Raw genomic sequence first — 16,967 nt, 5'->3', positions numbered from 1 at the left:
CATATTCAACACGGCATGAGCCCATTCTAACATATCCGAATTTTATCGGGTCTATTTCTTTCAAGGAAATGCCCTAGAATATAAAACCCCAAGCCCAGGGTAGAGACACTGTCACAGTACAGGTGGGCCCAAACTGGTCTTAATTATTAAGTTTACATATATTAAATATAATCAATTTGGTTGCCCAAAAAAATTAGAACATTCGGTTCAGGTGGGAATAGAATCAATGCAGATCCAATAAATCTCATTGCTAAAGGTGAGAGAAAATAGAGTTAAAATCCATGAGAATCAACCTTGGAATCTGGGTTGGATCAGGTCAGGTGAATCCTTCTCATGTATTATTGCTAAATCTTTAGTAGCTACCAGCCCTACCAGCCCAGCACTCGTATGCATATCTTAAAATTGATTCTATGAAACTAAAGTCAAATTATAGTCAATTAATAGATAAGGTGAGCTGAATCTGACTAACATATCTGCAGGTGATGAGGTGAGTTCACGCTAAGTCAAGAACATGTTGGAGCAATGGAGGAAGTACGACTCTTTCTTTATTTTTCCCATTATTGAGAGATCTTCCCTGTCTTGTTTGGTCTGTTTATATCCAGCAACAAACGTACCCTTAATCCCCTTTAACATGGAACATTGTTTATAAAAAAAAAAAAAAATGGTTTCTCTATACTGTCAGCTTCAACAGCTCTCCCTTCACAGAGTAAATTTCTCTGAAAACATTTTGCCATACTCTCTCCCCCCATCTTCTCAGCTTTTTATAGGTTCAAACACCAAAAAAACATTTTGGGTCAACATTCAAACACCAATTTAATGGCTCTGATTCATTCAAAATTTAAGTTAGGGATTAGTAGGAGATGATCTTATTGAAAGGTAAAGTAGTCAAGCAATTACCTAGATAGAATCTTTCGACACAATATGATATGGGGTCTACTTTTGAATTAAGCGTGTAGCAAACAACACGCGTAGTGTTCTCTTTTTCTAGGATAATATCTTTATGGATAGTTTTGTCAGCTCAATTATTATTTTTAAGTAACTTGGTTTGAATATTAGATTAAGGAGCAAAGCATGCGCAAGGAATGATATAATCTTTTGAGAACAATTGAAACCAACTTGTTGGTTTGTCGGAGTACACAAGTAGAGGTCAATATCTTGCAAAATTACCATTAAAACCTAATAGAAAAAAGAGAGTAAATTATTAGATAATGATTTATCAATCTTCCTTGAAACTTACCAAGGAAAAATAAAATTATCCTTGAAACTCATAAGTACAAGTCAGCATGCATTTCTTCAATGTGAAAGCATCCAACTATGAATTTGATACTTAATTAACAAATTTGGGTTTTGTTCTATTCAGAATAGAAGATTGAATTATGAACTTGATCCTGGTATCACACAAGTAATTCCTCAGTTGTTAGATGATAAAGATATCTTACTTAATTACAACATTTGTCATGCGTCATTGAAAATAAAAGAACTAATTAATAATGACTACAAACTTTACATACAATAATAGAGGCATAGAACCCACAAGCGTAACACACCTGATCTCCTTGCTGTCCCTAACCTAACTATTTATTTAACTGAACCTTTGAGCTATTCTATAAGTACTTTTCCATCTGTTTATGATATATGATACATGATATATAATATGTTAGTCTACATAATTAATGTAATCCATGTATGACAGCTCACTACAGCTGTGGTCAGCCAGGTTCATGATTCTCTATAATGTAATAAGCTTTTTTTCTTTTTTCTTTTTTCTTGTCTTGACCAAAAAAAAAGTAATAAGCTCTTTGCTTTGCAAGTTTTAAATGTCTAAAAGAGAGACCTGATCAAACCCCAGTTGCCTCAACAGTTGAATATCTGAGTTCTCATAGGTGATGTCTGGCATAATGATATTTGAAGGGATCAAGGTGACAAACATAAACAAATTGATAAACAATCCTATAGAATGTTGATTCATCCAACCAAGATGGATTGTTTTATTTATTTTATACTCAAAGGGTGTGGGTTCAATTTTTATTTTTTTTGGATAGAAATAGATTTAGTAGGTAGGTTCATTTTAACAATATAAAATGTGGTTTGAAGACGAATTATAGTGAAAGCAAACAGGATCCAAGAATGGTGTTCAAACTTCAAAATCAACGTTCCACCTGGACCAATATAGTCATAGTCATAGTCATAGTCATCATGTTCATGTTCATGTTCATGTTCACACGTTGTCGGTCAAATTCTTTGTAGGTAGATCTCAGTGCAACATGAACTAATTTATATAACACACGTTTAAAGACTACCCCATGATTAGAATTCTTTTACATAAGTTGATTGGAAAAAGATACTAGTACAACACATATTATTAAAGTTTCATCTTATATTTAAATGATATATGTAATAATTATTCCCTAGGATGTAATCAGGGCATGCGTAAGTTGGTTCAAACAAACCTCAATTCTTTTAAAAAAAATCATATTTAAGAGGTAGAAATGAAAATATTTGGCTAAGAGGAAGTAGAATAAATTCGATTTGGGTTTTAATATCCGTTTGGATTATATTATTTTTCTAAATACCTCATAAGATATTATTTTGAGTCTAGTGAATCTTTATATTCATGAAAGAAGGGAGACATTTAAATGAAATACATCTTGCGTATGGTGAAAATCATTTTAAGTGGATTTTGTTTTGATACCTTAGTTGTTTTCTATGTCTACATATATGATGAATCTCTACATTTTTTAGTAGCTCACTGAATTTTAATATATTTATAGTTTTTGGAGAAGAGTCTTCAACAATCACTAGTTAAAGTTCATACTAAATGGATTGCATAGAATGAAAACCTATCTTGTTTCAAATTGTATTAACGATCTTTTATAGTTACGTACATCCATTTAGTAATTTTGTTGAGCAAAAATCGGTGGAATTGAAACATATAAGTGATACTTTCTTTAAAATATTTAAATGCCCTGAATGGTGCACAAGGGTTCTCAATGCGTTTTCACCCCAAAGATCAATCAACCACTCCATCATAGACAGTGCACTCCATTATTGATGGACTAAGAAGGATCCATAAAGCTATATTTACCAATCCATTTATGACATAGTTTGAAAAAAAAAATGCCTATCATTTAGTGGCTGAGACACTTTTTAGTGACCTTGATACACGTAAGGCAACAAGTAAAAATAGAATCATGGTACACCTTCTCTAATGGGTAAGCACAATGTACTTCCTTGATGGTTTTTGACCTTAAAAATACGAGTGAAATCCACAAGATAAATATAAAAAATAATAAAAATATAAAATTTAGTGGCCCCACCCCTATTTATGCTGCCAATAAAACCGTCAAGCGAGCACATTGTGCTCCTCGTCAGGTAAAGTGACCTAGACTCGTAAAAATATGACTTGTGCTCATGGGTCACTTGTTTCTTCCCAAACTTATCCACCAAAGTGTGCAATGATATCACCTTCAAGTGCAGATACATTTACTGGATCAAGGGACAAACATGTGAAACTCAAGGCTAAATTGAGATGCTTGGTTGCCCAACTTTGTTGAATGATGCAGTGCATTTATCTTCTCAAAATTTATCACTTGTAATTCTCTTTCTATTTCAAGGAAAAATAACAATTTTGTTCAAGTACCTTGCCCAGATGGTCTTTTCTAGTTCTGCCATGGCTGAGAGTTTGAACTGTTTCAGAATTTCAGTAATACTACGCCTTGTGTTTCTCATTGATTTATTTGATGTTATATCCTTTACAAAGAACCATTTACTTGGTATTCATTAATACCCAATAATTTTCATTAATACCCAATAATTTCTCTCACAATAAAAAATTACTCATTAATATTAAAATCAACAGAGTCTCTGCAAAATCTTTGGTTGATCACGAGTTCCTATTATTCATGGAAAGCGATGGGTCATCCTTTGATGCTGCCTTCCCAGTCTCTGCAAAATCTTCTTCGTTTATGAGGTTGCCACTTGCCAGAAGCCATGAAGACTTGCCAACCCATCCATGTCAAACACGTACAATGGATCAATCCTAGACAGAGAGAGCAGATCAGCCATATCCTATTTACTGCACTGATAGATAGATGATGCTGAACCATCAACTCCATGAAGAAGACTCAGAAGACAAGACATGAATTTAAATCTCTCTCTCTCTCTCTCTACATAACTACTTGCGTGAACGACGAAAGGAACCAGCAGGTGGTCAGCAAATTAAGGATCGTCGAGAACTTATCTTTGCTGCTTGCAGCTACCAAGTCAGAACGATATACTAATGAATAATCTAATTCTCTTATCCATTTTTTTTTTTTACCAAAATCAACTTATAATGTACGGGAGACCAGTAGGGTCAATACTAGTCAAACACTCAATGTTGATCAACCCCGATTTTGGATTCAAAATGAGTTTCAACGATTAACATCAAACTTGAACACCAAGTTTCATCAACACAATGTCCTCCTCTTCCCTTATACACTCGTTTATATAAAACTACAAATTCCAAAAGAAACTTCTGGTGTCATCCCCTAGCATAATATATGAAAAATGCATAGTCTTGGAAATTTTAGCCAATTGATTGTTTAATCATCTTATAAGGTAGGGTTAATATATACACTAGTCAAGCACTCAATCCTGGTCTAGCCTTAACCCACACCTCAGAAATTTGAACTCAAATGTGAACTCAAAAATGCATTCCAATGATTAAGATCAAACTTGTACATAAAGTTTCAAATGATATTCACCTCCAACCCCCAACTTAGGTTGAGGTGTTGTTCTAAAAGAAACGTCATCACTGTCCTATATGAAAAATACATATCTAATTCGTAGTACCGAAAACTTTAGCCGAATTAATTACTTGATTGTTTGATTGTATGATCATTCATTCTACAATTGGAATGACACTATAGTAAGTAAAGTCTCTATAAAAGGTAAACTTCATAAATAAGTTATGAACATTTCAAAATCAGAAGATAAATTTTCAATAGATAAATTTTTACGCGGTTAGCAGTTATCTATAATGGTGACATAAAAGAAGATGATGAAGTATTAATATCACAAATAGTGTTCTCTTTTCTAGATGAATATCTTCATGGATAGTTTTGTTGAGCTCAATTACCATTTTAGGTAATTTTGATTGAACGTCAAAGAGCAAGGCATGTGTAAGGAATGTATAGTATAATATTTTGAGAACAATTGGCAGAATACACACAGGTAGATGTCAACATCTTGCAAAATTAGCATTAAGATTAGCGTCAAAATACGATATCCCCACTTCTCGCATTCCATCCACTTATGTAAAGTTCCCATTTCATAAAGACTTCTAATTTCATCACCATAACATATGAAAAATGCAATATCTAATGCATAGTTTTGAAAATCAAATTAATTACTTGATTGTGTAATCATTCATTCTACAATTGGAATGAAACTGCAGTAGTTTATGTCTCTATAAAAGGTAAACTTTATGAAGAAGTTATGAAGATTTCAAGATTGGACGATGATATCAAGAGATGAATTTTTACGCGGTTGGTCGAAATTAAAAATGGTGATATGGATAAAAAGATGATGTAATAGTGTAGGTGCATCAAGTATTCGTGAGAAAAAAGAATAGGAAGGAGTGTTAGAGTCTCTCATCAAATAGTTTTCTAATGAAGTAACGAAATTAAGGAGACAAGACAAATCTGTCCGTGAAACTCCATGACCAAAGGAACATGTTTTAATTCTTTATTTAGATTCTTGAGTTCCAATGTTTGAAGGTTGAATACATACAATAATATATTGACAAGGTCAAAATTTCTATTTGAAATATTGAAAAGTCGATAACATTCTTGGTCAGAGTCTTCAAATAAACCAAGAACAACTGAAGGAGATGGATTTGATGATGCAACCTATCTATCCAAACTAACAGGGAATTCTAATTGTTGAAGATGAAGACCTGGAATTGAGTCATCCTGTCTCCTTTGAGGAGTCGATATATGGACTTAGTGTTAGTATTGCTATATCAGAAATTTATTATTTGCTAATAAACAAAACACTACATGAACCATGGCTGCATGGTCTCATGGCCATTAATGCTGTTCTGAAGACATTTAATCAGTCCAAATAAAAGTTTTTCATTAACAAACCAGAGACCCTTTTACATCTTTATTGCATAAACCCATTTGAACAAGAAAAGAAAACTACAAACCCAGTAATACCTGCAGCAGCCCTATGGAAGCAACCTAAACATTTCCATTTAGAGATTACACTTGAGACAGATTCAGAAGAACAGAAAGAGATGATAGAAACACTTGTTGAGAAGAGCATGATTGGATGAAACACTTGCGAAAGCCCTAGTTAAGCGAAGAACAAAGCACATCGTTTCTCGGAACAGCTACGACAGTTAGCTTGCTCTTCATTTCACATGAGAGCTTCAGAATCTCAGTGAGATCAATTGGGTTTTGCGGATCCGAAACCCACTTAAAATTGTGGATCAGCTTGGCAACCCACAAGCTCACCGTCACTAAACCTAGGTTCTTTCCTGGGCATACCCGCCGACCCGCTCCAAATGGAGCAAGCCGTAGATCCGTCCCTTTGATATCTATATCATGCTCCATGAATCTTTCTGGTATGTAGGTGTGCGGATCCTCCCACAGACTCGGGTCATGGGTTATTGACCACATATTGACCATAGCAGTCGTTTGCGCTGGGACAACCATTCCATTGCTGAGCTGTACGTCCGATGTGGCCAGCCGGGCCCACGATAGGAGTGGACCCGGTGGGTGGATACGAAGCGTCTCTTTTATAACCGCTTGCAGATAGGGAAGGTTGGCCACGTCAGCATCTCTTACACTCCTAACCCCCACGACCATGTCTAACTCCATTCGAAGCTTGGCTTGAACTTGCTGGTTCAGCACCAATTCTGCCATCACCCATTCTGTCAGAAGCGCCGTTGTGTCTGTTCCTCTGAAGATCATTTCCTGCATGTAACAATGCAAGAATTGAGAAAATGAAATACTAGTCTAGACAACCATGCATGAATAGATAGATCAAATTGCGAGCGAACGTACCCATAAGACAGCGATCATGTCGTCTTCTGCAAGTTTCTCTTCGCCGTCGAGGGAGAGAAGAACATCAACGAAATCAGCATTATCGGAGAGCCGATCAGACCCACGAAGACTATGTTCTTCGATGATCGCACGAACGAATTTTCTGACTTTAGGAACTAGAGCAGCGCAGCGTTGCTTGATGCAGAAAGGGTCGTAGAAGAAACTGAGCCACGGGAGAAAATCAGACCAATTAAACGCTCCAAGAAGATCAAAACCTTCCTTTACCATCTCGCGAAGGTTTATCAACTCCTGGGTTTCCTGACCCACTTGGTATCTCTTCCCAAAAACGCTGCCCATGATGTTATTAAGGGCAGCAGTTTGAAGGTGGTTTCTGAGCACCACAGCGCCACGTTGGGTCTGTTCGTTCACGATGGCGAGCAACATGGCTGCGCAGTCCAACTGACGCCCAGCTTCGTGTGCTGCGATGCGCTTAGGTGCGAAGAGATGCGAGGAAGCAATCCGCCTGAGAAGTCTCCAGTAAGTACCGTTTGGAGCAAATCCAATGGCACGACTGAACAAGAGCAATCTCGCGGATTGTTTTATGGGACGGTCAGCGAAGTGAGGTGAGCTGAGGATCTCCTTGGCCGTCTGTGGATCTGATGAAACAACAACGGGAGTAGACCCAAGGCTAAAGGCCATCAACTTGGTAGCACCAGCACCAGCACCAAATGTTGAGGCCATAGAAGCCAGGGTCCTGTGGGCTAAGCCACGGCTCAAACGATATAAGCTTCCTACAACGGGAAGCCCCTTTGGACCTGTAATGGGTGTTTTACCCATTCTCGTTCGGCCGTGCCGCCAAGCACGGCCGCCGGGTGTGACTGCCCAGGTGAGCAGAGCAATAGAAACGAAAGCTAAGAATACCGAGAACAGCACAAAGGGATTAAAAGTGTCACTGAAACCGAAAATTGCCGGAAGGGTTAACACCCACCATGAATCGATTGGGCTGACACTTTCCATTGTTGAGTTGGGAGGTGATCACTAGTGTATGTAAATCAGAGAGAGAGAGTAAAGAGAAGGGGGAGGGCAAGAAAGAGAGAGAGCAGGAAAGCGAGAGAGTAGAGCTAGCGATGATGAGTTATGAGAGCAAGAGAGAATTCGATCGATGATGATGGTTGGTGTGTGGAGCAAGGAGAGAAGGAGAAGGGGTTTAAATAGAAAATAGGGTAAGAGGAGCAGATGAGAGGTTGGCACGTGTGATAATTAGAAACAGGGTTCATGGAATTTAGAAAGAAATTTCTCGTGGAAATATTTAGGCGGTTGCGTCACGTAATCACGTGGAGGAGCAGAGCAGAGCAGAGCAGAGGCAGAGCAGGGAAGACGAGGCAATAACCATGAGAATAGTCACGATTCCTGGCAATGAATAAATGTCATTTTTTTCTGGCTTCTTTTATTGCCAAGGCCGAAAGACGGGGACGAAATACCGGAACCATGTAACGTTATGGGTTGAGCCGTTACAGTTAGGGAACGCTGCTTGCTATTCCAAAACAAAAAAAAACAAAAAAACGTTTTTTCTCACAGTCAGAGCGAGAGAGAGAGAGAGAGAGAGGAGGGGTGGGGGCGTTATTCATCTGAAATAAAGGTAAAAGTGAAAGCAAAAAAAAATCCCATCTTTGGGGGGGTTTAGGAAAATAGAGTGGAAGAAACGCGGATAATAATGAGGATCCAAAGTTTCCAAACCCATTGCCATGCAAAAACTACGGAATTTCAATACCGTAGAAGAAACTACTTTTTCTTTTCTTTCTTCCAGAGAATGAATTTGCCGAAGAAAAACCTTTTATTATTATTTTTTTAATAAAAAAAAATGAATGAAATATTACAATGTTATTAATATACGGTATAAAAAATTGCTGCTTCTTTTAAGAATCTAGTACATAATAAGGACTACCTACATCCATCGGCAAAATTTTTGAATCGATCAGTATTTTCAGGGATAGAAGTGTCTCTACATGAGTTATGAATCTCAACATGCAGATCGAGGAGGGAGGGGTAAGTGTGAAAACAAAAATATCACAGGATTCGCTCACTTCTACATTAATTTCATGGTCTGTAAAAGTGACTTTCATTCTTTTCATGAGACTTAATGATTCAATAAATATTGATAATATATCTTCAAAAATAGAAAAAAAAATTTTAAAAAAAAGGGGGTAAATACAGTTACATTACAAGCCATGACTATGATCATAAATTTCACCTTCTTACGAGAAAATATACACTAGCAAGCACACAATTACATATTGTACGAGAAGATAGATACATCTCCAAATGCTTTTGTCGACTTATTATTCGCTTTTAGATAAACATGCACTTGAATGATCCAAACTTACTCTACATCGATATATACATACGCACTTGAGTTATCAAAGATTCTAACAGATAATATATACATAGCCACGTGTATATGATTTTGTCGGCTTTATAATTACCTAACACTTTTGTTTTTCATCATTGTGCATTGGTTCAGAGTGCTTGGCCCATGAACATCTGTACATTATTACATAATAAATATCTTATCACTTCTAAAGAAACTACGGCTTTACAGTCGTGCTTGAACCATGGCCACCTGTTCGTTATATCATATTTAAGATCTTACTATTTTCAAACAAATTCAACCAGAGCATTTTTCTCGTTAGTTATTTCCTTCCACTCTAGCGACCAAAGGCCATATTCATGCATATTATTGAATGATTATGTTCACTTTCAATTACGCACGTGAGTTATCCAAATTTATTATGCATTTATATATACACAGGTGAGTTATCAACAAAGATTCAAATAGGTTGTGCATATCCACGTGTATATGATTTTATCAACTTATAATTACTTGCATTTTTGTTTTCACCATTGTGCATTGGTTCGGAGCGGTTGGCCCGTGAATATGGACGTTATTGTATACTTTATTACTTATGAAGAAATTGGGGGTTTAGAGTGCTTGAACCATGAACACGTGTACATTATAACAAAATAAAAACATCAATGTTTCAAATAAATTGGAGCTGAGTATTTTTCTTGTAAGTTCTTTCATAACGACAAATACAACAACTTTCCATCTGTTTTGGTGACCAATGGCCACACACACATCATTGAATAATTATAATCATTTATAGTTATGCACATGAGTTATCCAAATTTATTTTACATTGATGTAAACGCTCGAGAATTATCAAAGATTAACTTATGGAAATAGGTATATTATTACAAACTGAAGAACTTGCTACTTTAGAAAAAATTGGAACTTTTGGGTGCTTAACCTATGAACGCACAAACATTATTACAAACTAAAGATTGTACCATTGCAGAAGAGACTGAAACTGAGTCTCTTTTTTCATTTTCTTTAAATCAAAAATCTATTCATCCCTGTATATAAAATCTCTTTCCTTCTACTCTAATGTCAGATGGTTGCATTCATATTATTGAATGGTTATGCTTGCTTCTCGTTAAGATTCTAACTATAACATTATGTGCATTGTCTTGCTTGTGATTTTGTAACTTTCTAAATACTTGTAGATTCATCATTCTACATAAGTTTGGTGTACTTGACCAATGTAAGTATAATCTCAATCAATAAGAATATACATAAATTTTTATCCACGATGGCCTAAAATAAAAAATTAAACACAAAAGCCTACAAAAATTTCCAACCATATATATAAAATGAACTATTATTTTTATACTTTGAATAAGACAAAAGTTAATCCTTTATTTATTGTAGAAGTTTCTTGTTTAAATTTTTTAAATAGTAAATTCTTGCTTTCATTCAATGTTGCAGTTTCAAAGAACGACTTGACTTAAAAATTCTTGAGAGAAGAATATAAGAGTCTTTAAGTCATGTTGAATCTTTTCTGAAAATCTATATTCAATTTCTAATTTTCTTTTAAAATAATTTTATAAATATTTATATAAAATTATGCATATTTTTGCTTATCTTATTAAATATTTCATTCTCCACAAATATTTAGGGTGGTCTTCTATGGATTAATGATTATAATGTAATTTTTTTATAGATGCTATTGCTCTTGGTAGGGAGAGGGGGTAAGTATTCTCAAACCCAATAGCATTTGAGGGGCTAAAGTAATAATTTAAAAACATACTGACAAGTTGAAGATACTTATAATTTATTAATTTCAATTTTACATATGTTTCAGATTTAGTTCTCATATTTTTGATAATTGATCAAGTATGTAGTATCATGGAATTGGACACGTTTTCTTGCTTGCAGGGTTGAAAAAATAGTATACATTTTCATAAAATTATATGTTCAAGAAATTAAAGAAATACAAGATGCCAAAGATCAAAGTACAAACAAAAATAAATACATTTTAAGTTTTCATTTAAGACAAATTTAGTCAAACTTCTCAATTAACATGTTGGTCTTCCCTTACTTTGTTTAGATATTTTTGTGACGTATCCACCGCTTCTATTTGAAATTATAATAATCAAGTTCGCATTCAAGTTGCTTTGTCAAAATATGATTGGAATTATGAGGAATGTTAGAGAAATCTTTATAAAAAAATATATAGAATATTATGAGAAGGATCTAAACTAAATCGCGAAACATGTAAAATAGAATAAAGTTTTCATTCTCAAACATACGTTTTAAAAAGAAAAGATGTTGGCAAGAATCTATAGCTAAATTGATCTAGAAACATATAGAGGAGAACATAATTTTCACCCTTAAACATCCAATGTTAGGTCTTTTTCAATTGAAATGAAAATTAGATTGGTATTACAATGTTGAAAGTTATGACACCATCAAAGTATTAGATACTATTCGAATTTGTTCCTTCATGTCACACGAAAGATACTCAATATAATGTAGAACATTGTCCATTATATTGGTTGGTTTCAAGTATTTAGTTCAATTCAAGATACAAAATTTGATTAACATCAAGAATAAGAACATATTTTTTAAACACCAGTTAAATTGAAAAAGAATAAGAACACAATTCGCAAACAAAATTCAATGGTTTTGTCCATTCCATATTCAGTTTCATATTTGATGTAGATCTATTGGATCAATTGAGAAAACTTAGGTTGGGTTTGAATAATGTTATTATGCCAATTTGTACCAATTGGATGGAACTGGACATCATTTATTTAACTAGTCAATCATCAACTTTTTAGCTTCCTGAACACCAGCGATCCTTGAAGATCAAGACTTCACACAAGCGAGCCACTTTTAAGTTCTGATATAACCAGCTAAAGTAACATCCAAATGGTCAGATTCAACTGCGTAATCTATACACGATGAAAGCCAAAGAACTCATTGTAATCGAATATATTTAATAATTTCAGTTCATAAAAATGAATATTCAAAAGTTGTCCATGGTTTGTTTGAGCTGATGATGCTTCATGTCTTTATTCTTGAAAACTTGACTGATTCTTTATTCAACCATATCCAAGCAAATTCTAAACAAGATTATTCTATTTTTTATTTAAAAAAAATAGGTTAATAAGGTTATCCTATCCAGCCTGCACTTTCCTTAATTTGTGCACCAATGGCTTTCGAAATGCTTTTGGTGCAACCTTCAAACCTTCAAGAGTGTTGAACACCACTCCAGCTGACAAAGAGATAGGTTAAAATCCTCCTAATAATCTTCTAATCTAGTCAAGATTTTAACTGTTCTCCTTTATCTAGTTAAAGACCTGGCTAATCCAGATACAAAAGATCCCAAATGGTGGTTCCTTATGTTGAAACAAGAAAAGTTGGTGAGGTCATGGGTGACTATAGTTGCCAATGTATATATGTGCTTGCGTTTGCTTGTTGATCATGTGTTTGTATGGATTAGTTGAGATTGTACGAACCGTATATGAATTTTTCACACTATAATTTGGCCCCAAATAATTCAAACATATATCAAATCATAAAGCAAAGATTAAGGGAACAAACCAAATGCTACTCTATTATTAGTGCAGAATTAAAATATAAGTAGTGAAAGATTTCTTGTAATTATAATACTACTTATTCTATCTAGGAGTATACATTTCTTTTCTTATTATATTCAATGTCTGTTGGTTACAAATGGATCGAGTTGCAGAAGCTCTTACAATATTATGTGATCTTCGATCGTTTCAACAAGTCACAATTTTCTTTTAAATGAACAGACATATCTTCCTCATTTCCGATTGGATTAGTAGTTGGATATATCATTCTTAATTATCAGGTAATTGATCTTACGTAATGGGTGATATCATCAAACTCCTTAAAAGGAACCTGATAGGCACTTTCGTCAGGTTACAAATATGTTGGAACGCTGACCCCATTTACATCAAATCTCGATTAGATAGTTGTGAACTTAAACTAGATTTGTTGGAGATATGGTATATAAGTTATTAAAATAAGAGAGTCCCATCGATCAAAGAAAATAAAATTAAACTTGACTTGGATATAATAACATTAGATACGTACGTTGCAGATTATTATTAATGAGCTATCATAATGATTTCTTAGTACTAGGTCGATCTGTTATGATGTAGTGGTCTTCCATACCTTTAATGGAAACTACAGAGTTACCTTAGGTCAGGGGTGTCAATGGTTCGGTTTGGGATGATTTCGGTTTAGGTTTAACAGTTTAAGGATGAAATTAAGTACCGACTCTAAACACAACCCATTAGCAAAGTTATAGTTTTCATTCGGTTTTTGTCTAATGCGATTTTGATTTGGGTTTAATGGTTTTGAGCTGAAAGCACTAAGCTCTATACATGGATCATTAGTAAAATTGTAATTTCAATCCGATTTCACTTTGGTACAGTTTGAGTTGAATTTGACTAACAATTTGGATTCGAGTTGGATCGGTTTCAAGACTCTTATCAACCATTATAGACAGTTTTAAATTAAAAATTATATGAATATTGGATCTTGCCTCTTGAACTTTAAGGTCCAAACAAGTAAATCACTTTTAACTTCTTTAACATCTATAAACCGTGCAATAAACTTAGAATTCATTAAAGACGAGAACCTAACATATCAATGTTGAAACATAAAAACAATCATTTGACGCAACAAACCTTAGGTAACTATAACGAAATATGACGGTTTGACATAGGTAGGGGTCGATCCATCAGTTTGGGTAAGCAAACTACTAAAAAGTTGGACCAAACCAGCCCTAAATCAAGCAGTTGTTTTACCCTTAGTCTGTACCCCATTCAATAAGCCTCGGTTTGGTACGGTTCGGCCCTTATAGGGTACTGCTTCAGTTTGGTCACACAACTGACACCCTTACCCTAGGCTTTGGGGGACACAAGTTGGATCAGGCTTGACAGACCTTGGCCAACCGAGATTTACCTCAGAAAGACTGCAATAAGCTTTTGGGCCTTGTAGAGTCCAAGGCCCAAAATATTGACCCGGCTGGTAATGAATCGATGAACACAGTATCCATTCCATTCCATTCCATTCCCCATGTAATGAGTAACGTAATATATCCAAATGGAAATGCACCCATGAAATTATCCCGATTAATTAACATTGCTATAAACAATTTATCCAAAGATGCATGGGTTTAAAATTATATATTTTATTGAATTAATTTTTATATGATAGATTTAGATACATGCAGAAGCTGTCTCTTCTTATCATCCTCGTTGTATTCTTTCAGTCCAAGTTATTTCAAAGTTCCATCGAAAAGGAAGACAAAGATATTACCAAAAAAGAGATGGAAGATAAAGCCCTAGATGAAGAAGGAAGGGCAAAGCACATCATCATCCCTTGCGGGAATGGCCACCACAGAGTCAGTTTGTGTTCCATTTCGCAGGACAGCTTCAGAACCTCGGAGAGATCCACAGGATTTTCTGGCTGAGAAATCCAATTAAAATTTTGGATCAGCTTGGCGACCCACAAGCTTACTGTCACCATGCCGAGGTTCTTACCCGGACAGACCCGTCGACCCGCTCCGAATGGAGCTAGCCGGAGATCCGTCCCCTTGATGTCGATATCCTTCTCAATGAATCTTTCGGGTCTGAACATCAGGGGATCCTTCCAAATGGATGGATCGTGGGTGATCGACCACATGTTGACCATGGCAGTTGTTTGGGCCGGGACCACCATCCCGTTGCTGAGCTGGACGTCTGATGTGGAAAGCCGGGCCCACGATAGGAGTGGACCCGGTGGGTGGATACGAAGAGTCTCTTTTATAACGGCTTGGAGATAGGGAAGGTTGGCCACGTCAGCATCTCTTACACTCTTATTAACCCCCACGACCATCTCCAACTCCCGTCGAAGCTTGGCTTGAACTTCCTGGTTCAGCACCAGTTCTGCCATCACCCATTCCGTGAGAAGCGCTGTTGTGTCCGTTCCTCTGAAGATCATTTCCTGCATGTAATAATGCAAGAATTGAGAAAATGAAACACTAGTCTAGAAAATTAATGCATGAATAAAATTCTTAAATTACGGACGACGTACCCATAAGACGGCGATCATGTCGTCTTCTGCAAGTTTTTCCTCGCCTTCAAGGGAGAGCAAGACATCAACGAAATCTGCATTGTCCGAGACCCGATGATCAGATCTACGAAGGTGATGTTCTTGGATGATTCCACGAACGAATTTCCTGACACGAGGAACGAGAGCTGCACAGCGTTGCTTGATGCGGAAAGGGTCGTAAAAGAAGCTAAGCCATGGGAGATAATCAGACCAATTAAAGGCTCCAAGAAGGTCAAAACCTTCCTTAACCATCTCACGAAGGTCCTTTAGCTCCTGGCTTTCCTGACCCCCCACTTGGTACCTCTTCCCAAAAACGCTGCCCATGATGTTATTAAGGGCAGCAGCTTGAAGGTGATCTCTGAGCACCACAGCACCACGTTTGGTTTGATCGTCCAAGATGGCAAGCAACATGGCTGAGCAGTCTAACTGACGCCCAGCTTCGTGTGCTGCGATGCGCTTAGGTGCGAAGAGGTGTGAGGAAGCAATCCGCCTGAGAAGTCTCCAGTAAGTACCGTTTGGAGCAAATCCAATGGCACGACTGAACAAGAGCAATCTCGCGGATTGCTTTATGGGACGGTCAGCGAAGTGAGGTGAGCTGAGGATCTCCTTGGCTGTCTGTGGATCTGATGAAACCACAACGGGAGTAGACCCTAGGCTAAAGGCCATCAACTTGGTAGCACCAGCACCAGCACCAAATGTTGAGGCCATAGAAGCTAGGGTCCGGTAGGCTAAGCCACGGCTCAAACGATATAAGCTTCCTACAACGGGAAGCCCCTTTGGACCTGTAATGGGTGTTTTACCCATTCTGGCTCGGCCGTGCCGCCAAGCACGGCCGCCGGGAGTGACTGCCCAGGTGAGCAGAGCCAGAAAAAAGATGGCTAGGACGATTGAGATGCACAGCAAAATGGGATCGAAAGAGTTGCTGAAACCGAGAATGGCTGGGAGCGTGAACAACACCCACCATGAATCCATTGGACTGACACTTTCCATTGTTGAGTTGGGAAGCGAGAGAGAGAGAGAGAGAGATGTGATGAGTTACGAAGCTGGTAGAACTTCGAAGAGAGCAAAGCAAGAGAGATTGTGGAGCAAGAAGAGAAGGAGAGGGGTTTAAATAGGTAAGCGGGAGATGAGAAGTTGGCACGTGTGGTAATGAAAATAGGGTTGCATGACTTGCATCACATAATCACGTGGAGAAGCAAGCAAGGGAGGGAGGGAGGGAGGGAGGGAGGGAAAATGAGGCAATATTTTTTCTGGCTTCTTTTACGGGAACGGTACGGAACGACGGTTCCTATTCTCGAAAAGGTTTCTTTCTTTTCACAAAGACACCCAGAAAAGGGGGAAAAAGTGGAAAAGGAGATAGCGAGGGGGTGGTGGTTGGCAAATTTTGGCGGGGAGCGTAACGCATCTGAGATTTTTAAAGATTTAAAGGCAAATACTTTAATGAAGGGGTTAGGAAGGAAGAT

General features: G+C 36.7%; 1 protein-coding gene and 1 pseudogene across 1 annotated transcript; both read right to left on the bottom strand.

The window, feature by feature from the left end:
• Window positions 1-6,107: 6,107 nt before the first annotated feature.
• Window positions 6,108-8,151, bottom strand: LOC149009226 (cytochrome P450 78A7-like). The gene is made up of 2 exons (XM_089163351.1): window positions 7,053-8,151; window positions 6,108-6,962 (listed from the first exon to the last, which is right to left on the bottom strand). The coding sequence occupies exons 1-2, from the start codon at window positions 8,046-8,048 to the stop codon at window positions 6,336-6,338; spliced, it is 1,623 nt and encodes a 540-aa protein (XP_089019477.1). The 5' UTR covers window positions 8,049-8,151; the 3' UTR covers window positions 6,108-6,335.
• Window positions 8,152-14,755: 6,604 nt separating this feature from the next.
• On the bottom strand, window positions 14,756-16,494 carry LOC149009225 (cytochrome P450 78A7 pseudogene; annotated as a pseudogene).
• Between the last annotated feature and the right edge of the window lie 473 nt (window positions 16,495-16,967).

This window comes from Hakea prostrata, chromosome 7, assembly GCF_041222555.1.
Source record: "Hakea prostrata isolate BN-2017 chromosome 7, UWA_Hpros_2, whole genome shotgun sequence".
In the NCBI taxonomy this organism is placed as follows: domain Eukaryota; kingdom Viridiplantae; phylum Streptophyta; class Magnoliopsida; order Proteales; family Proteaceae; genus Hakea; species Hakea prostrata.
This window is presented reverse-complemented; position numbering and strand designations above follow the sequence as displayed.

Bases quoted from the DNA above. Each gene is read 5' to 3' on its own strand.
- LOC149009226 (XM_089163351.1), bottom strand. From the start codon at position 8,048: ATGGAAAGTGTCAGCCCAATCGATTCATGGTGGGTGTTAACCCTTCCG. The intron at 6,963-7,052 runs GTACGTTCGCTC...TGTTACATGCAG, and splicing joins ACATGATCGCTGTCTTATGG to GAAATGATCTTCAGAGGAAC.